This window comes from Strigops habroptila, chromosome Z (genome assembly GCF_004027225.2).
Source record: "Strigops habroptila isolate Jane chromosome Z, bStrHab1.2.pri, whole genome shotgun sequence".
NCBI classification, from domain to species: domain Eukaryota; kingdom Metazoa; phylum Chordata; class Aves; order Psittaciformes; family Psittacidae; genus Strigops; species Strigops habroptila.
The window spans coordinates 31887038-31909375 of record NC_044302.2 but is presented as its reverse complement, the minus strand read 5'-3'; the positions used below and the strand labels follow the sequence as shown (position 1 = coordinate 31909375).

Genomic DNA, 22338 nt, shown 5'->3' with positions numbered 1-22338 from the left:
ATTTAATACACATTGCTTGGATCATAACCATTGTGCCAGTAGACCCTGCAGATACCTTGAAAGCGAAGTTGCTAATTTAACAAACTTATTTTAAAACATGATTCTTTGCTTAAAAATAACATTTGAATATATTATGGCTAGCTCATTAGACCTTTTTCAGCTCTCAACTATGGCAGCTCTTTTTTTGCCCTCTGTCTCTTCCTACAAATTATTACACTGCATTGAAACATCAAATGAAAGCAGAAGAAAGCCATAGTCTTCAGATGTTCTTGCACAGCCATTTAGGTGCCTGAGAAAAGGGGAGCACAATGTAGCTGTTTGGTGTTTCCTGTCAAGTTAGACATGGGTGGCTTCCACCTCTGGAGAACCTTGGAGAAGGCCTGACTTCTTGTGGCTACATTTTCTCTTTTTGGCTTCACCTCACCACTTCTTCAGCTACTGGAAGGGTCCTTGCGCGACCGCTACTCTGGGCAGCCCACCGTGGAGTGAAAGCTGATACAGAGATGTCTTCTTACGAAGTCAATCTCTTCCTCAATTACTAGGTAGCACCTGATGCTACTTAGGCTGGTGGGCCACAGTACTGGGTACCCTCCATAAAACTTTATAATTCAAACTTTGGTGCAGCTTCCTTTTCTTTAAAGGGAAGTTGATTCTTAAGTAGGTGATGTGGGCAGAGATTTAAGGACAGAACTTTAGAAGGCTCAGAAAACAGTTGTAGTTTTATCAGGAATCAAACAAGTATAGAGAACACGTGAGAATCCATACGTTTTACTAATCATTAGATTCGGCAGGGGGAAATTGGAGGTTTGTGCCTGGGGTTTCTTTGTAAAACTCCCTTTTTGGGGGTAAATGTGTATGTGAAAGGCACTACAGTGCTGTGCTGCTGCACACCTTTCTTTGAAGAACCGGGTGCAATTTGTTCTTAAAATGTCAAGAATCTTTGAATTCAGGGTTGCAATTTTGATTCTTACAGGAATATAGATATGAACCTGAATATAAAAGCTTGCAGACTATTCAAGGAAGATTGTGTGTTAATGGTACTAGTTTAAGTGAATAATGTCTTATGTTTCGGAGAGGTTTAATATTATGTTTTCCAGCAACAATCTAGTTTTAATTTTTTGGCTTCTCAGAGTGTGTGTGATAGTATTGTGCGATGGATATTTTTGGCTTTGCACAAGGAGGAGATATTAATGAAACACGGCACGTTTCTTCAGCAGTTTTGTGCAGCTTGGGCTTTAGAGTGGTTTCTAAATATTTATTTCAACCACTAGACCTCAAGTGCACAGATTGTTAAAGGATTAACAAGTGTACAGATTCATGGCCAGTTCTTGTATTATTACTCTATGAAGAATATTCTTTTAGTTCTCGAAGTCAAATAAAATGGAAATAGTTATCACTTTTACTCAAGCAAATTTTTATGGGTTTTATTTAAAATTAACATGAAAATATCAATATGTGGTCTACGAATATTATATGTTGGACATTTGCATGCATATACGTGGAATTTATTAGTTTTATTAATGACCAAGCTAGTTCAACTGAGAGTCTCTGTGGAATAACTGACATATAACTTGAGTGTACTTTTGTGGATACGATTTTATTATTTTCTTTGTTAAGCTCTGCTATCTAAAAGAATAAGTATGTTATGGGTGTGTTTGGGCCATAAAGGTGTCACAGCAAACCCAGGACTGATTGCTTTGATGTAAGTGTGGTAGAGTAGCTCTTACTCCATTCTTCAGTCTTTTCTTATGGCATGCAACTCCAGCCACTGGCAGTTTGGTTCTTTTCCCCCCAAATTTTTATTAATGTATCCCACTGTAACCAGTATATGCAACAGGCAGATGTGGAAGAAGCAGAATTTCAATCACTAAGTCTGTATATCTTAGGATCTCAGTTATTCTACAGATAGATACCCCAAAACCGTGTGATGCTTCAGACATATAGTAATATTTCACTTTCATCCCATATCTCTTCTTAGTGGTAGCATTGCAGTACATGTTCTTGTGGAAAATCTTCTGCTATCACACTGAAAGCTTGTTTTGGGAACCTCTGCATTTTTACTGTGAATGTTTTCTATATATATTTGCCTTTCAGTATCATGATTATACACAAATACTATGTAAATTAGGTGGCCCTGTAAACTTACTGATTACCTAAATCATATAATTGCTGCCTGATAGTAAGCTGCACTGAGGTTTGGATATGGTCTGGGCTGATGTCATGGGAAGAACAGGGACTGCACCATTAATTTGACTTGCATATTATTGCCCCCTTCAAAAAAAGGAAAAAACCCCACCAAAAAACCCCAAAGGTTTCATTTGTTGTGTATAAATTCCTAGGCACATAAAGGTAAAGCTTGCGGTGCAAGCTCCTAATCATTTGTTGTCAATACTTTCTGCATTCTGTGCCTTACGACAAATGAGCTAGAATTAAGGAATATAACAAGCTAAGGGCATTGCAGTGCCTATTGCAAAGTTGTTCAGTTAATAGGCTTCTTAGTTTGACTTAGAAGAAAATAAGTATGTGTTTATGTCTATCTGTCTCTGGCTCTGACGTTTTCTTACAAGGGTGCTGAGAATTGGTGGGAGATCATTGACGTCTGCTAGCAAACATAAAAATTCCAACTGCATGAAACTGTGGCATAGCATAAAAATGCGTTAGAGGTTAAGGTGAAAACTGAGATAGGTAACAAAAGATATTTACATGTACTCAAGACTATATGCAAATACACAATAGCTAGTTTTATTAGCTCTGAAATGTATAGTAAAGCTGGGGACAAACTTTTTATCAGGGCCTGCTGCAATAGGATAAGCGGTAACAGTTTGAAACTAAAAGAGGGGAGATTCAGACTTTATATAAGGCAGGTGTTTTTTACTGTGAGGGTGGTAAAATACTGAAACATGTTGCCCGGAGAGGTGGTAGATGCCCCATCCCTGGAAACATTCAAGGTCAGGTTGGACCTGAGCAATCTGATGTGGTGGAAGGTGTCCCTGCTCATTGGTGGGGGTTGGAGTAGATGACCCTTCAAGGTCCCTTCTAACTCAAACTATTCTGTGATTTTATGATACCTTTCTATAAAATTTTCTTGAACTCATCTGTGAATATAAATTACTTGGTACTAGCAGTTTAGGGTGTTAGAGTTGTCGTGGTTTGAGCCCAGCCGGTAACTCAGAACCACACAGCCGCTCGCTCACTCCCCCCCCCCGCTTCTTCCTCCCCCTGCTCCCGGAGGGATGGGGAGGAGAATGGGAAGAATGCAACTCCCACGGGTTGAGATAAGAGCAGTCCCGCAACTAAGGTATAACACAAAACCACTACTGCTACCACCAATGATAATAACGATTAGTGAAATAACAAGGGAAGAGGATACAATTGCTCACCACCCGCCGACCGATACCCAGCCCGACCCGAGCAGTGATCTGGGCCTTCCGGGTAACTCCCCCCGGTTTATATACTGGGCATGACGTGCTGTGGTATGGAATACCCCTTTGGCTAGTTTGGGTCAGGTGTCCTGTCTCTGCTTCCTCCCGGCTTCCCCTCCTCCCTGGCAAAGCATGAGACTGAGAAAGTCCTTGGTTGGAATAAACATTACTTAGCAACAACTAAAAACATCGGTGTTATCAGCGTTGTTCCCAGGCTGAAAGTTAAAAAACACAGCACTGCACCAGCTACTAAGCAGGAGAAAAATGACTGCTATAGCTGAACCCAGGACAACAGTTCATCAGGAGCATATAAACTCTTGAACTCATATGGAAACACTTCTGACATAACTTTTCCATTTAATCCCTGCTGAAGAATGTGCTGATTTTAGTTGATGGGATTTAGCAGGTGTTTTATATTTTCCAACTTTGTGGATAAATATGGAGTACATATACTTCTCATTTAATGAGCACTAAAATCCTTCTTTGAAAGAAGTAATCACTAAGAAAATGAGAAGGGGCTTAATGAGGGTAATATTTTTACAACTTGGTCAGCTACAACTAATTTAGTAATGTTTATTTTCTTTAAAGAGCTAGAAACTTGTGTAGACCTTGTCTTGCATACGTGTTCTACTAAAATAACAATCTTAGCAGTATACTGCTAACAGCAGCTAGTTATTTCTTTGGAAACAGAGCCTTTCAAAAGAGCATGATTTATTTATTACATTATTTCAAACTTCAGCACTGCTACTAATCCGAATTTATGTAACTGAACTTTTAAAAGATCAAAGGTTAAGAGGTGTTGAGCATGTGGAAAGCAAAATGCCTTACCTACCTCTAGTATTATAATCAGGTGTCTATTTTGAGACAGTAAGGTTTGAAAAATATGACTGATAAACTAAATAACTGTTCACAGAAAACCCCATTGTTACTGAGTGCATTTGAATTGCTATTACTTATGGAAGTTGTGCAGTATTTGATATTAAGTATACTACTGATCAAGTAGTAATGACATTCAAGGTAGGCAGGCCTTAGAACTAATAGAATACTACTTATATTAGGAATAAAATAATCTGCAAATGTTTTGAAGGACCTGCTTCTGACACTGCTTCTTAGAATCCTTCACCTCAACAGAACAGTTTGTTAAATTGTGAAAATAATATTCTATCAAGATACTTATTTGAGGCATACCAGCTACAGGCTATTTCACTGAGGATGTTTTGGAGGTGATTTGTTTCATTTGGATCACACCAGTCACTGAAATTACAGTTAATTTCTGAATTACATTTTGTCACCTGCATCCAATGCTGCCAATGGAGAATGCTGCTTCTGTGTGAATAATATATGTGTATTTATATGACCGAAGTAAAAACCTGCAGAACAAAGGCTTGATGAGATCTTTTTCTCAAGTCTAGAAAAGAACATAAAGCTACTTCAAAACTAAACAAGATTTGAAAATGAGACATCGAGGAAAAATGGAAATATTAATACTTAAAAAAAAATTAGATTAAATGAAAATAATAAATTTCAAAACATCCAATCAGCTGCAGTAATAATACTAGACACCAAAACACTGAACACTCATTTAACATGGGGTAAAGTTAATTTGAAAATCATATTTAAATACTGTATTGTAAAAACAAAAAAGAAAAGGACAATGACTAACCTGTGTAAATTGTACCTTAATTGGCTGTCACAGCTTCCTTTAAGAGTGTGAGCTGTTGGTAACATGATGCCAAATGAACACTCAGGAAAGGTGTCAGGTGTTAGAAAGCATACTGTTACACATAAGTGCTACTCAAGCTGTTGATGCGTTTTGAAGCATGACGACATGGTTTTCAAATGTACAAAGAACACTTTTTTTTTCCTCGCAGCATTATGTAAATTCAGTGCTTTAAAAAACATGTTGAACGAGTGTCCAACTTGGATAAAATGCTGATATAATAATGGGTAAGATCACTGGTATTTTTTTCTCATGTTAAATTGAAATGGGCTTGCATGTTCATTTTCAGCTTTCCTTTCATGCACATTTTTTCCTGAGTTAATGTTTCATGCTTATTTTCGGTTTTCCATTAATTTTTTCCTCTTCAGGTGCAATCTAGCTCCTGTGGTGGAGTTTGCTGCCGATGTGGGAACTAAATCTGATTTTATTACCATGAACCCATCAGTTGTACAAAGAGCATTTGGAGGCTTTCGGAATGAGAGTGACAGAGAAAAATTTGTGCGTAGACTATCCATGCTGAATGAGAGTGTCCTTTGGATTCCTGCCTTCATGGTCAAAGGTGGAGAGAAGCACGTGGAGTGGGTTAATGCATTAATCCTTAAGAATAAATTGAAAGTGCGAACTGCCTATCCATCACTGAGACTTATTCATGCTGTCAGAGGGTAAGTGTCTGGAAAAGACTGGTCTGTCCTTGGAACAATGAAGCTCATAACTAGAATTCCTAGCTGGCAGAAAAAAATCTCAAAATGTTAAAAGGAGTATGATATTTATGTTATTGATGTAATAGATTGCATTTATGATACAATAAGTTTGTTTGGTAGTAAATGTATTCCACCTATTTAGCCTGCTGTAATGCAAACAGCATTAGCACAATAACTCTTCACTTTCAATTTTATGTACAAAAAAACTTTATGGTCATTTTAGTGATAAATTAATGAAAAAATAGTCTGAATTCAAAGGATATTTGTGAGTTACCGAATCAGAGGATGGTGAAAGTGCTACATGTCTTTTTTTGGGCAAGACTGTGGAGTTAAAAAAGAGAATTTAAATCGCATAGGGGTAAGGTTACAACCATGTAAATATTGAAGCCTGGCAGATCTGAAAATAATGAGATCCTTCCTAAAACGTCTAGGATTTTATGGCAATCTTTCTCCTTTTGAATTTGGCCAGATGCTTGGGCAGTTCAAAAACATGATCAGAATGACTGAAAACATTAATGCAACAAGTTGTTAAAAAAAAAAATACGATAAATTCAGCTTGTGTTCCTTGAACTATGCTGTCTGTGAGATTTTAGGAGATGCCGTAAAGTATTAGTATTGGCTTGTATAGCAGTTACTGATTATGTATCGGCCTAAAAAGTTGATACTGTTAAAGCAGCAGAGATAATAAGATCAGAAGGGATGTTTAAAAGGCTACCAAAATCTAGTATAAGAGTATGAGAATAAAGCTTAGAAATACGTTGTTATTCAGGATGTTAGGACTTCTGAATATAGGACTTTGAATGGGACTTTTCTGCTTCAGCCATGTCTCAGATAGGTAGATTAACTGCTGTATTCTTCATGTGGTACACTTCTGGCACAGGGAGAAAATAATCTCTTCCCTTTGGAATTTGGAAATCCTTTGAAAATTCTTTATTTTTTTACTGTGTTGCTCAGTTTCCATAGTTACTGGATAGTTGTTTCGTTACACAGTTAAACTTCAGCTGTTTATGGGCCTTGAATGTGTTGAATTTTCAAGTATTCAAAAGGTCTGTAACACGTGGATAGGTGTAGTGGGTTTTGTGTGTGTGTATAAATCTGAATAAATATGATTACTTCCAGTTTACAAACAGCTGTTCTCATTTCCGTTTCCTAAATCTGGGCAAAACTATCAAATGTAAATGGTAATTCAGAATGTAATTCAGCTTCAAGGTCTTTCAAGGGGCTTTGTCTTAAAGAAAGAACTAGCACCTACATGGTGTCTTTGGAAGAAGGACAATAAAAGCTGTGCAACCAGAACTGGTGCTGAAAATTTAGGCTGTATTTCATATTATACCTGGCAGTGTCATCTAAAATGTCTGCACAAATCTGTCAGATATTGTTGAATCTGTGCTCTAAAGCTTAGGTCCCTCACTTCAAGACTTTTTGTGTAATCACCTTGCTTTCCCTTTTTTGTTCTTGTGGGAAGTAACCAAACATAATCATGTGTTCTTTACTGTTCTTTTTTGTAATCTGAGTAAGAACAAAACAAGAAGTCAAATTTATCTTTGGTCTAGCTCTTGACTTCGCAAAGTGAGATGCATGAGGTAAATATGTCCTTGTGAGTCAAGTTTGGAAGTGGTTCAGTTAGCAGTAAAATACTTGGAACAAATATTCTTTAGATTTCTTAGACAGCAGCTCTTAATAATGAGGTTTGTATTACAGCAAAGTTAAACCTAGGGGAAGAGAGGTGTCTCTTTAAATGTCAAATTACATCTCTCTAGGTTCTATTAGGTTTATATGTCAAATGGAATACCATGCTAGTATGAGAAATTAATAACTAAAAATAGTTCTCAAATTAAATGGGTCCTAAGCTAAAAATTAGTATTTTCTACAAATAAGTAAAGTAACTTGAAAAATAAATTAAAATTTAAAGCTGCATGACCTGCTTATCAAATCAGTCCATTTTGAGCAATAAGATTTGGGAAAGTTTAAGCAAGTTACAACTGCTAACTTCAGTTTGAAACTAATGGACAACTAAGTCTGCTGCCATTTGAAACTGTGTGTATAACTTACATATTTAGTTTTAAGAAAAATCTTTGTGATACTGTATTCTATTAAGCTCATGGTTGTTTCAAATTCAATGTAAACTGATGATCTGTGAGCCTGTGAAGAGACACTACCTAAAAGGAACTCCTTGTTTTATGAATCTCTACTCTTTTTGTGAATTTGTTTTGATATACTTGAGATATTTATATCTGATGCTTTTGCAAACTCTTCACTTGCAAGTTTAAGTAAGTCTTTTGTGATCAAGTTAACAGTGATGACCTAATGGAGATCTGTGGTGCTGCAAAACAGAAGGGGTAAACTAAACAGTGTGAAGATTGCTGTTGGTTTCTGAGAAGCAAAACCAGGAAATCTACCCACAAAATGTGCATGTTAAAACACACAGTAACACCTATGCAGAGCATCACGTCTCCCTTGTAGACTGCCTAAATACATGTTCAAGACTAAATGTCAGGCTTACGCTATGTGTTTCAGCCTTTTAAGCTGCAAGAGGGAGGTGCCATTTGATGAAAGCATAATAAGGAAAGCTGAACTGCAAGAAGCAGTTTTCATAGATTGTCTTACTTCACGCAGTGAAGTAAGGAAGCTACTTGCGTCTGCAACCTTTGTTTTGGAGAATGTGAAATAGTTCAAATAGATCGAATGTAGCTCAGTGATTTTCAGTGAAGGCTACCGAAGTTTAGAGCGGACAAATGGAAATTTGCGATCACTGTACTGTATTAATATTTAGAACATCACCAAACTCCTCTTAACCTCCTTACAAGTAACTATTCGCTTCTTTTGTTTCTAGTTTCTTGCCTTGGTAATTCCAAAGCATTCTGGCTTTACTCTTTATTTGGGTATGTGTATTTTGCAATAAATAATAATTTATATGGAGCTAGTAGGAGCTATTCTAAATTAGACTTTAAAGATAAGAAAATCAGTGAAGAAAGTCAGTGTGGATCTTTGTTGCTTTTTGTATTTTGAAAACCTCCCAAATTTTTAACTACTTAAGATTTTTGTTAGACCATGCCAAAGACATCATACTAGGAGAGTCTGCTGAAGAGCTGTCCTCAACTTGAAAGCATATTCTTATGGAGACAAATAAAAGGTAGAATTTTATGTTTGATAAGCTAAAAGATTTCATTAACCTGTTTCAGACAACTTATGCACCCATGCTAGTTTTCCTGCATAGAAAATACGTGTAGATGTGGTATAGCATAGGTCTATAGAATAACTGTATCATTCAGCTGGTTGAATTGCAGCTTGTATTTGAAATTTTAATGTATTATATTGCATCTACCTATCTTTATAATCTAAAAATATAAAACACTGCTACAGGGCTGAAAACTGTCTAAAAAGATGTGACTCTCATGAAAAGTACAATTATGAAAAATGCAATTATAAAATCTTCTTTTCTTTTGAAAGAACAAACATTTTTAGTGTAAATTTAAATAGATATCAAGAGTTAATTGATTTAATGCACCTCAAATTTTCTTAAAATTATTGAAATGTAATGTATTGTGTGCTAAGTAGTTTAGTAAGTAACTAATCATCAATAAAGTTCATAATTCCAACCTGACATGTAAGTACTAATAGGGGCTCTTAATGCTGAAAGGTACAGGCTGACAACCACAAAGTTTGGAAAGTATTGTTTCTATTCCTTTTTGTGTGTTCGGGCAAATTATGTTTTTCCTTCATCAGTCTTTAAAGCATAAGGCACAGGCACTTTCTAAAGACAGAATATTACCTTTCTTAGACTTCTCTTCTGCTCTAGTGAAGCCAAATTCTGTATTCCTGTGTACAGTTTTCCGTAATAATAGGGCAGTTTTGCTTCAATCACATGCAACGATGAAAATCTCGCTCTTATTTTTCTTCTCTTTTCACGAAAGTCACTTTCTGAGTAGAACATAATATTTGGGAATTACTGTTGATCAGATAGTAGAATAATGACTTCATTCTAAGATAATTTTTAAAAACTTTATTTTTTCCTGTCCATTTATGCACTTTTTGGGTCATAAAAAGGGTAATGTGGTGTTGGAAAAAAATATGCTATTTTGCAGATCTCTTCCATATTAAACTTCTGCAAATTATGGCAACTCCTCCAAAATCTCGAAGGGATTCAAAATATTAAAAACAAATGGTGCAAATACTAAATCCATCATGATAAATATTTTTTTAATCAGTAATGTATTTTAAATAGCTGTTGGATTCAGATTTTTTACTTCAGTAGATTTAGATCAAGTGGTTTCATGTGATAAATTATTTTCTCTGTTTTGTTTTGTACTTCTTGATAAATAAGTTTGTATTTCAAGTTAGAATATTGGATTTGGAAATCATTGCATGATTTCTTCACCAAATGTTTCTAAAAGCTGTTTCATGGAACTTTGAATGTAATTGTGCATATCTTATTGACAAAATAATGGAGGTAATCAGTGCATAATAGAGTTCAAGATAAAAGTAGAATCTATAAATGAAGACCTTAAATGATTAAAAGAATCTATTTACTCTGTAAAGCCACTGCCAAGAAGGTTAATTATGAAGTAACTAATAACAAACCACACAGCATTTTTTAAAATTTAATTTAGCAACAAATTTCAGAAACTTGATTTATTAATAAGCCTGAGATTTAATGCTCAACTCTTCCATTAGTATTATTTTTAATGGTATTTTCCAAGTGAGATAATAGTCTTTGAGGTGTGGACAGTGTCTATATAGAGTCTGGACTCAGTAGCAGAGCTCTAATGGAATATGCATTAAACAGTAGGCAAACAGGAACTGAGCCTGCTGGGATTAGAGTCCAGATCTTGTTTACTTCCAGTGGTGGCAGACAACCAAACCTGAAAGTAGTATCAGCAGATGCTTTCCGCTATGGATCCTGCCTTGCAGTTCCCTGGAGAGTGTAGAGCGGGCTCCTGAGACTAAGAATGTTGCTGGTGCATTAGGTGGAGGCCAGAGTAAACTTCCAGTGTTTTGCACAGGTCTTCTCCTGCTTCTGCTAGCAAATATCTGAAGACATCTGCTAAAGCAGCAGAACACCCCCACCCCCACCAAGCAATACAGTCTTTTACAATACAGTAGTTTTCTGAGAATTTTCTTCTTATATTTCCTCTCCCAACTCCACAGAACAAAGTTCTCACACTCATCTTCATGTGTAAGAATGTTTTCTTGGCTTTTTTTCCTATTGGAGTGATCCCACGAACTATTAGTCACTCAGCAGTAATAGTGCTGAAATTGCTTCACATAAGATTACTTCCCGTCTTTTGGGTACAGAACAATCGCGTGAACATCCTGTGGGATTTGCCTAAGCTCAGCTTATTTCCTCCATGATACTGCCTGCGAAAGAGCTGCGTTAGGCTTGATCTTGTATTAAACATGGCAGAGTTCCCACTGAAATATCTGTGGTTTGCCTGTGTAAAGAGAATGCTGTGCCTATTTATGGTCACTTTTCAGTAGAGTCTTTTTTTCTTTTACTAGTGAGAGCAAACAGCTGTTGTTTGAATGTAGTGACCTTTCGCACAACCTTGCCATGGATCCAGAGTCCTTTACTGTGGGAATTACAGAAAAAATACTTTGAGAAACTCAAACATGCCAAAATCAGATAGTTCTCTGGCAGCTCTCTGCTTATAAGCAATTGCTGGGAGCAATCCATATTTTATTTCTGCTAACTGACTTTACTTTTTTCTTTAATGCTAAAATATATTTCTTAAGGAAAGCCATTTTTGAGTACGAGTTAATAAATAACCACCGCAGAAAACAAAATATTAAAAAAATAGCCATGAAGTTAAAAATACAATGCTATATTCAATATAAAATGACTGTGTCTTTTTTCATCATGTCATACAAATATTCAAAATATTAGGAAAAAGAAATAAATAAAATGGCACATTTCCTTGCTTTCCAGACCTGTAAAACTTGTTCTTCTAAGGTTGAATTTCAGGTTTCAGCTAGAGGAGAGCAACAGAAGTAGTCATAAAAAAAAAGTAATGAAATTTCCCATTTTCAAGTTTTACTGCTTAGTTTATCTACCATGAGCAACAGCACTATATCTAATGCTAATTAGCAGCTAAGCAGGGAATAAATAACAGTTTATTCATACAGTGTATTTGCAGATTTATGTTTACTTTGACAACTACTTTACTACTGTGTTATTTTTATTCTTCAGTTATTTTTTATTTAATTTCTCTTCCGTAAAATATGTTAATTTCTGTGTTTCTGAAAATTATAAAATGGTGAAAATTAATTAACTCTAATTTGACCATATCATACTTCTGTAATAAAAATTGTAGCTGTGCAAGTAGTATAAATAGGATGGAGAGTAACTTCTCTCTCTTTTCTTTTTTTTTTTTACATGAGAGGTGATCTGTCTGTTGATTCTGTATGATACATGTGTGCATGAGAAAGTTCCGTCCAGTTTCTTTCTTTTTTTTAAGTGATATTTGAAAGGTAACAGAGTAATAACAATTCTGCTATTTTTTGACTCTAATGTCTGCCGAGAGTTTTCAAAGACACGTGCATTTAGCTTTGATCTTGTTGAGCTTTTGTGGTGAGAAGCAGTTGTATTGAGCATCCAGGCAGTAACAGGTTTCTTCAAAATCTTAGTTAATTACCGAGGTACTGTGGAAATAAGCAAACACAGCTATAGCTTTATATGCTGTATGGTGCAGCATTTCCCTTTGGTCGGTTCATGTCAGCTGTGCTGGCTGTGTCCCAGCTTTTTGCCCACTACCATATGGCTAAAAATGCCTTTGTATCTGAACTTTCCAGTAAAAGTGGAGAGTTGTGATACCATTTTATCATATGACAAATTCTACTAGTTCTGAATATATTTATTAATCTTTTTCTCTGATTTGATCCCTTAATCTGGAAGAAAAAAGAATAGGAAAACTGAGTTTAAAGGGCAGCTTATTTTTCTGTTTTGATCTTTGTTATGTTTTTGATGGGATAGGGGAAGGAACAAAACAAAAAGCCCAAACCAAGTGAGTGAAAGTGGACACGCATGCCTGTGATAGGTCCTTTTGTAATTCTTCTGTATTACACTTCTAGCTGCCACACTGGAGTTAGCAGAGCTAAGTCAAGAGCGGTATGGATGGCACTTCTTTCTGCATCAGTGACCATGACAGATGAAAGACGATGCCACCAGGTGCTGTCAGTTACCTTATACTCCAACTCATTGGGTTGTTTGTGAAAATGAATAAACAGTCCAGTCCTTCAGTGAAATAATACACTGGGACAAGCCTTGCAGTGGTGTCAGCATAGGAAGGAGTAGTTTGGCGTAGTATCTTGTGTAGCTTTGCTTTTTAGTTCACATGAATTTCTTCAAGAATGCTTTAATAGATTTGTTTGAAGTCCCTGGGTTCTTGTTTGTACATAGAGAAAGACTTTAAGTGCTTCAGGTCAGAAGCACTGAGTAGCATTTGGGCATTTTATGTCTGAAGTTACCAAATGCCAAGGCTAGTAGCTGCCTTCTTCCCAAAGACATCTGTCCACCTCTTCCTTTTACACAAGGAGTCTACACTTGAAAGCATTTCTCAGTTGTGCAGGAGAAAAGCCCCTGTTCCTTCGTCTTTCTGAAGTGTACTGGGTCTGGCTGGGTTGGAGTTAACTTTCTTCATGGCAGTCCTTGGCCAAAATACAGGTGCTGTGTTTTGGATTTGTAGGTAGAACAGTGTTGGTAACATGCCAATGGTTTGGCTGTTGCTGAACAGTGCTTCCATAGCCTCAAAGCCTTCTTCATGTCTCACTCTCCCCCCACCAATAAGTAGGCTGATAGTGGGCAAAAAGCTGAGAAGGGACGTAACCAGGACAGCTGACCTGAACTGACCAAAGGGAAATGCCATGTCATATAGCATCATGGTCAGCAAGCAGTAAAACTGTGGTAGTGGAAGAAGAAGGGTAGGGGATTGTCTTCCAAGGTGGCTGTTGCTGAGAGACTAAGTGAGCTTCGGTCTGCTTGTGGGTGGTGGTGAGTGATTGCTTTTTTCCCCCTTCTTTCGTTCACCTAGTAATCTGTCTTTGTCTTGATCCATGAGTTTTCTTGCTTTTGCTGTTCCTGTTTTCTCCCCCATCCCACTGAAGACATTGAAGAGGGAGCAAGACAGTAGCTGTGTGGGTGAGAGAGGCCAAATGTAGGCTTTTCAGAGACTGAGGGAAGCCTATTAGCCTGTTCCAATTTGCATCAAAGAATTAAGAGACTGAGTGAGAATAATTAACACACTAAGTAAAAAAAAGGGTGAGGATTGCACCCTTGACCATACCCAGTCTTCCAAGAGGCTCCAAGAACCCTCCGTTTCCAATGAAGGCAGTTGGAGTTAAGGGTGCTTACGGGCTTACAGAAGCACTCTGCACAGTTACACAGTTACAACAAAGCTACACATTTCCTTGAGCTGTGGAGAGAAACAAGATAGGCGTCACTGTCCCTGGAAGTGTTCAAAAGCCATGTAGATGAGGCTGTTAGTGACATGGTTTAGCAATGGACTCGGCAGTCCTAAAGTAACGGTTGGACTTGGTGATCTTAAAGGTCTTTTCCAACCCAGTTGATTCTATGATTCTGTGATTTCAGACAATCGGAGGTAAAGAGGCCAGGTGGTTAGGTGAGCGCTGTCATACCTGGTGATGTTTTAAGCACAAAACATGTTTTGAAACAAAATAACTGATTCATCAGGGGACAGGTCTGGATTCTGCTGGTTTGGTGTCAGGAGGCACACCATATGACTTAGATGCTAGGTGCCTGTATTTTGCATGGAATAAGATTTAAATCTCTCACCAGTCCTCATTTCCTTCCCAGGCTAGACTGAAGCCTCTGCCCCGCTGTACATTCTGTCTTATGCATCTCTTTCAGTAGACTTTGTTCCTGTGAATCCTATTCTTAAGTGTCCTACTGTCCTTATACTCATGTGTAGACATAAGGACGTGTCTGTATATGTATGGGAGATCAACATTGTGTGTGGATTACATTATGAGTTTAATACGATAAGGTTGCTGTATTGAAGTCCTGTTTTGAAATTTGCCCTTCAGGTCTTCAAGAAGTAAATTAATGGACCACAGAAAGAATTAAAAAAATAACCACTATTTCTAAAATATAAAGGCCCATTACTTTTATTTTTACTTTCTTCTTTTAAATAATATTTCTGTATTGAAATAATAGTTTATACTATTATTATGAAATAATAGTTTATACGTCATGAGCACTGTGGAGACAGCTTATTTACATTTTTCATTCTGTATTTAGTGGGAATAAGGGTCATCATTTGCATTTTTTGAGGCATCTGTTTAGTGAAGTGGTAAAAGAAAATTGACTTAGAGAAAGTTATTGCTAGAACTTGCCTTTTCATTTTAAATTTAGTTGTAATTTATTAGCTAGCATCAGTGAGATACAGGGGAATTTCCCACCAGAATAAATAATAATTTTCTCTTACCACTTGTAAGCAAAGAAGATCTGTAAAAGGATCTGAGATAAGATCCTACTGAGAACAAGTGCAACCGCTGGTTTCAGAACATTTGAGAGGCTCATGAGGGTTTTTTTTTTTTTCTTTTTCTGTCTCAGTGTGATGGTGGGCACGCTCACCAGAGGTGTTGGCAGAGAGGAAGTATTGTCTTTCGAATCATACTGAAACCAACAGGTGGCACATGTTATGCTTATATTAAAATCACCAGTTTTGGATTAAATTTAATTCACAAAAGGGCAGTATCCTATTTGTTCCAGAATGCTCCCACAGTGGAAAACCCACCTGTGGGTTTTGTAGGCTTTGAAAGATTCACGTTTGGCATGAACTTTCCAGATGATGCCTTTCTCACCTTTAGTCTGTAAGGGACGGAGTATAGAAGAAGGTAGACTACAGAACATAGCTCTAAGTGACAACAAGCTTTCAGAAAGCAATCTCAGAGTTTCTTTTTATCTTACTTTACAAAGCTAACAGTCTTTTTAAAATCACTAATACAAAACCTGGAGGGCTGATAAAGACAGAAACCCCTCACTCAGTGCTGCAGCATGTTCTCTCTAAAGTGAGGTACACATAGCTGCACCAGCTGGGAAGCTGCACAGCTACATGAAACCTCACAAGCACGGCTGTGAGCCATACTGTGGAGACTGTGTGCTGAGTAGGTAGATGCTGCAGCACGGCTGGCTGTAGGGGATTACTGTAAGCCAGCACTGAAAACAAAACGCAGGGCTTGACCTTTAGACCAGTGGTAGCAATTGAGATTTCTACTTGTCTGCAAGGGCTTTGTCGTGGGTTTTCATAGGGGAATTGATTTGCTGTAGTTTGTCGGTTTCTTTTGAGTCCTCAGGAACATTTCATAGTAGCAGCAGGTCCGTAGAGATGACACTGGCTGGCTGTGGAGTCCATTAGGTGGTGAACTGAATGAATTCTGAGGAGGGAGAAGGACATGTTTCAGAGAATATGGGTAGAGGAATCATTGGCTCTGGAAATCTCTACTTTCTGATGTTGTTGGTGTAATGATCAGCTGAACACACGTGAAAGAGAAGAGGAAGTTTGTCTTTCTGGTTTTGTTTTCAATTTTTTCATTTTCTGTAAACTTGTTTGTAATAAGCAAAGCAAGTTCCAGGCATGAAATATCTGGGAAATGTGCCAATGTGTAAACACACTTCATTTCTATAACATTGATGACTTGAAGTTGAGTAGCTTGGATTCAGGCTGAAGATCTCACTTCAAATTACTGTTAATTATACGGCTGATGGTAATTTAGTAAATCCACTGGCAATATACTATGACTTTTAGCATAATACTAAGTAACAGTAAGACGTTCAGGTTTTCCTTAAAGGCTTTAATGAAGAAAGTGACAAGAACTTCTTTTCTTTTAAAAGAATTGTTTTAACTATATTTATGCAGACCTTTTTTTTTTTTTTGTTTAATCGTAATCTTACAGATTAGTGAACTGGCTAATGATTTGGTTCAGGATTATCGTAATTACTTTTTTTTTTATTTTCACTTGATTTGTAACAGCAGTAATTATAATAGACACTTTTCTGCTAGATGCCTTTATTGATTTAAAGCGTGTGAAATCCATGGAAAGAAAATAAAAGCAGTTATGCAATGGAATGGACTCATATCTAAATTTTTCTGCAAATACTAGCTGATCATCACAGAGTCTTCTGTCAGATTTCTCTAGAAATAGACCTCATAGCAGCCTTCCGGTATCTGAAGGGGGCCTACAAGAATGCCACAGAGGGACTCTTCATCAGGGACTGTAGCAACAGGACAAGGGGTAATGGGTTTAAACTTAAACAGGGGAGATTTAGGTTAGATGTAAGGAAGAAGTTCTTCCCTGTGAGGATGGTGAGGTGCTGACACAGGTTGCCCAGAGAAGCTGTGGCTGCCCCCTCCCTGGCAGCGTTCAAGGCCAGGTTGGACAGGGCTTGGAGCAACCTGGTCTACTGTGAGGTGTCCCTAGCTGTGGCAGGGGGTTGGAACTGGATGATCTTAAGATCCTTTCCAGCCCAAACCAGTCTGTGATTCTGTGATTCTGTACTCCTTTCTGAAATCTGTAGTAGGAAAGAGAAATTGATGCAGAAGGCTGTTGTATCAGCAAATCTTGGAGAAAAGCAAGTTAAGGACAGGAAATCTTTCTGGAGGAAATCCAGAGCAATTTCTGTTGGGAAGTTACTGTTTGTAAAATCAGTAGTGGGATCTTCTGCCTCTTACAGAGGTATTATGTATTTGTTACTAACCAAGTGTAGCAGTGACTGAAAACAGTTTTTTCATGGTCTATTGCATGTCCTTGTGAAACCAGTTGGTGGGCTTGGCAGAACTCCAGTCACATCTCATTGCTGCTAATTGGCATTTTGGTTGGCGTTGTTTGCAGTGAAGCTAGAGCTTAATAGTATGTGAAAAGTGAGAACAGTCCTTCTTTAAAGGCGCTGTTCCTTTGACATTTCAACGTGTGGACTCCTGTGTATTGTTTAAGTGTGCTTGTCATATTTAATGGACTTTGTAAGGCAATTTCTCATTTCTGAGCTCTACATTAAGTTGTAATGCAGCAGGTTTTTTTCTGTTCAGTCACATTCTTCAACACATACTTGCACGTGCTTCAGGGAATGCTTTTTAACTGTTTAAAGGTTTTGTGTAATTTCGATCCTGAGAAGTAACTTCTGCCTTCTTATTTTGCTGAAGTCATTTACTATTATTTGTATGAAGCCTGGCTCTTCTGGTTGGTTAATTAAGTGATGGCTGTGAGATTTATTATGGTAAAATCAATAGCTTTTGTATCTCATTAGTCTGCTCTGGTTCATTGCATTGATCAAATTTAAAGGCCTGTAATGGATGCTTAGTATAATAATATCTAGAAGGGAGACTTCAGATTGTGGTCAGATTTTCTTCTGTTTAATTGAAGTTAGTCTAACAAGTATCATGGCATCGAACATGTTTTACGCTGTCTATCTTAAGCTGATGTTAGACATTATTGACCTTAGACATCAACGGGAGTTAATCACAAGTTGAAAGCATTTTTAACCTGTTTATCAATCCAATGGGCAAAGAGTGTCCTGAACATATTCTCAAATTCACAGGCTACATTTTTCAACATCAGTTTCGGTATCAGTGCCATTAATTCAAGGCTCCATGGTACAGGGTATGGTCTTCATCATGGGATCATGTTTATAAATTTCCCCCTATTGCAGGGATACAGAATATAATATTCCACAGCAGGGAGCAGAATGTCCCATAGTTGTGTCTTTTTGTCTTTTTTAGAGAAGATTTAACAGGTAATATTAGTTGTTAGAAAAAAGGCTCTGAAGAATACAGTCCTGTAGAATAGATGCTTTGGGGAACAAATAAATTATTCCAGGGTTTTCTGAATTGACAAAAAGAGAATTTAACAATTTGAGTAGGTCCTTCCACTAATTTGTTCCTTATTCCTTAATATACATAGTGGACACACTGCATTTTATTCTCCCTTTTTGTTTTTTTTTCTGAACATGATAGCATTTGCATTGTTTTGAAAAGAGAAAATTCATTAGCGAGAAAATTCATTAGGATTTTTTAAACAGAAATATGTTTACTGGGCATAAGTGTAAAAACAGATATTCATATCAGTATGAAAGACTAGATCTAATGGTGAAGGCTAGAATTAGTGCAAGTTTTTAGCTTTAATTACACCACTCCAGTAGCATTCTGCTGCAATTGCCATAGGAAAAATGCTGATCAATTGTAAGTTGTAGGAATGCTTTCATAAAACATTAAAAATTCTGTAAGTTTTTGAAATGCATGTTTTATAAATCTGAACCAAAGTTACCTGTGTGTTTCAGAGCACTTAGCAGTGTCAACCAGTCAGTCTGCTGCACGACTCTTCTTATTGTAACTTGTCAGTAAGACTACATTGTTCTTTTTCTCTTACTAATCTTTAGTTGAATTGTTATCTTTGTTAAAATGACAGATTTTTCCCTGTTCTTAATTTGACATGGCTTTCAAACAGAAGCATTCGCTGATGTGGTTGAAGAGGTTTATCCAATCAGTCCCACTCTTGTTCCAAACCAAATTCCTTTTCCACTCTATTTGCCCATGTTTGACATGGGAGATAGCTTTGCATATGGTAATTTTTATGGAACATTTTGTCATGCCCTCAACAATCCCCAGAGGAAGTCAGAACCCCAGGACACAGTTTGACAAATCATGTAAATTCAAGATTAACATGATCACGTGGTTATGTTGATTATGTATTATTTCACTGACATGGCTATGTATTACTTCAGTTGAAACTGAAATCCAAAATTAGTTAATTCCTCTCATAGGTGAAATATAATCTGTGTAATTGCCATTATGTAACAGATATTTAATAGTTATGCAATAGGAAAATTATTGGTTTGCATTTAGTAAAGGATTCATCATTACTGTGCAGGACATAGGTCAAATTAATTTCTTGGCTATGGAATCTGTGCTGACCCAAATCATTATGAAGTTTTCCTACCAAGGAACTGCTTCAAAAGCCTTTCTGAGGCTGCAGTAGGTACTCTGAGACATGTAAATAAAGGCTCTTTCAGGAAAGGAATATGACTGGTAGAAAGTAGGCTGCTTATTTATCACTCTGCTCAATCTCTGTTAAAATTGCCCCTGGGGGCCAGGTGGAATCTTGACACACTCTGGGCTTCTATTTCTCAGTTTAGCTCCAGCAATATAAGATGTCCCAATATCGGCTCGTGTCTCTGCCCTTTAGCTTGAGGAAGCTAGCCTAGGAAGCTAGCCCCGCATCACAGTCAGTCTGGATTAACAGCTAAGTCCATGAAATGTGCCAGCAGGAGGGAGCAGTGGTGCTGTCTCTTGTGCCTCCCCTGAATGGGGAGGGAGCCCCAGAGGGTGAGTGGAGAATGAAGGGTTTTCCAACAGTGGTTACCACTCAGGGAAGAGCTTTTCTTCAGCGGGGGAGGGAGTTCTGTTTCAAAACTGGACTGAACATGATGTGAGTCAAAATACAAGCTTAGGCTGTAAGTGTCCTAACAACTTGAAAATCTCAGTGATGTAAAATACTGGTTTTCTGTGAATGCCGGATCCTGGTTTGGGTTTTTTTTCTATACGCTACATGATTGCTTTTGTCTGTCACTTTGCCATACTCTTACTTTCTGTTTTGCCTTATTTCCCCCACCTTTATATATATGTTTCTCTGTGTGAAAGAGTTTGGTAGGTAGTCTTATTTTACTGAATAGAAAATGAGTTGTGAAGGCAAAAGTAGTTCCTTCTCTAAAACCGATAAAATATTCTTGTGCTGTCTCCAATCTAAATGTGATTTTTCTGCTCCTCCCATTCATCCCTTTGCTTAATGACTTCTGTTTAATTTTAACTAATGCAAATAATGTTTTTAGAGAAGGAAATAAGTAATATTTATAATATATATGAGAGGAAAAAAAAGCAACTGAGTCTCTCTAAAACATACTTGCATTTCTAGCCCCATTTACATAAAATGCAATTGCTTTCTATTGCTTATTTTTATAACTGTTTTGTTAGGATTGGGCCCTGTGGGCTTTCCAGAATGGAAATCCAGCACTACTTTTCCTGCCAAAATTTTTTGTTTGGACTGTCAGTATGCTTAATTTTTGTAAGTAGTATTTGCTTGTGTTGAACTATTGATTTGGGAATGCAGACATATTGGTGCTCCAATCTTTAGTCTCTAAAGATTTGTATAGAAGTCTAATTTGCTTAACCCATTACAATGAGTTTAGAGATGTTTACATATTCCCTAATGTATGTTTAATCATGAAGGAAAACTGTACAGCTCAGTACTTATGAAAGTCACTGGTCTGAGGAAGTGTGTTCATCTGGAAAAGCAGAGATGTGCTTTTGGTTGAAGCACATCAGCACAACTGCATAAGCAAAGCAGCTAAGTGCCTTTCCCCCACTACGCTTAGCATATTCACATATTAATCAATGATCATGAGCATTAGCATTTTCAAATTTTCTGAATGTATTGCTTTTTTCAGTCATGAGTGCCAGAGGACTATTGCTGTATCACTATCTATTATGTAGGTCTGTAAGACTATATGATAGAAGCATTCTTCCAGTCAACAAACTGTCTTGCTCAGAAAAGCTTTTCGTGGTACTTTGTGGCTTTCTGCTTGGTCATAAAAGATGGCCAGATAGTGAAAACTTGGACTTTCACACAAAACCTGCATAGCGCAGAAGGGATTGAGCTGAACTGTCTTCTAGATTATACACAAGCAAAGTTTATGAAGTTCCAACCAGGTATTTCTTACCAATTGTTTTGTAGGAAATGGGGAGATAGTTGTGTAACAGGAAGGTATAGCATTAATGAAAAGGTGATGCGAGGAAAGATTCCTATTTGATTATGTGGATAAAACCCAAGGAAACATTAACATATCTTTATATCTTTGTATATGAGCTGGCAATACACACTTGCAACCCAGAAAGCCACACTTCTGCATAAAAACAAATGCGACCAGCAGGTCGAGGCAGGTAATTCTGCCCCTCTACTCCACTCTGATGAGACACTACCTGGAGTACTGCATCCATCTCTGGGGCCCCCAGTACAAGAAGGACATGGATGTGCTGGAGTGAGTCCAGAGGAGTGCCACAAAAATGCTCAGGAAACTGGAACACCCCTCCTATGAAGAAGGTCTGAAAGAAATGTGATTATTTAGCCTGGACAGTAGAAGGCTCCAAGGGGACCTTACTGCTCATTTCAGTATTTAGAAGGGGCTTATGAGAAAGGCAGAAAGAGTTTTTACCAAGGCCCGTAGTGAAAGGCCAAGGGGCTATGGTTTTGAACTAAAAGAAAATAGGTTTAGATTGGACAGAACAATGCTTTATAATGAGTGTGGTGAGACACTGGCACAGGTTGCCCAGGGAAGTTCTGCATGCCCCATCCCTGGAAGTGTTCAAGGCCAGGTTTAGTAGGTATTTGAGCAACCTGGTCTAGTGGAAGGTGTCCTTGCCCATAGCAGTTGGGATTAGACTAGGCAATCTTTAAAAGTCCCTCCCAGCCCAACCGATTTTGTGATTCTCTA

General features: G+C 37.5%; 1 protein-coding gene across 1 annotated transcript in view; it reads left to right on the top strand.

The window, feature by feature from the left end:
• The window catches only part of ST8SIA4 (ST8 alpha-N-acetyl-neuraminide alpha-2,8-sialyltransferase 4), a 55798-nt gene that overhangs the window by 18889 nt on the left and 14571 nt on the right, over positions 1 to 22338 (top strand). The window contains exon 4 of the mRNA XM_030512138.1: positions 5511 to 5804. Coding sequence (XP_030367998.1) covers positions 5511 to 5804 — 294 coding nt within the window. The remainder of the gene's footprint in view (positions 1 to 5510; positions 5805 to 22338) is intronic.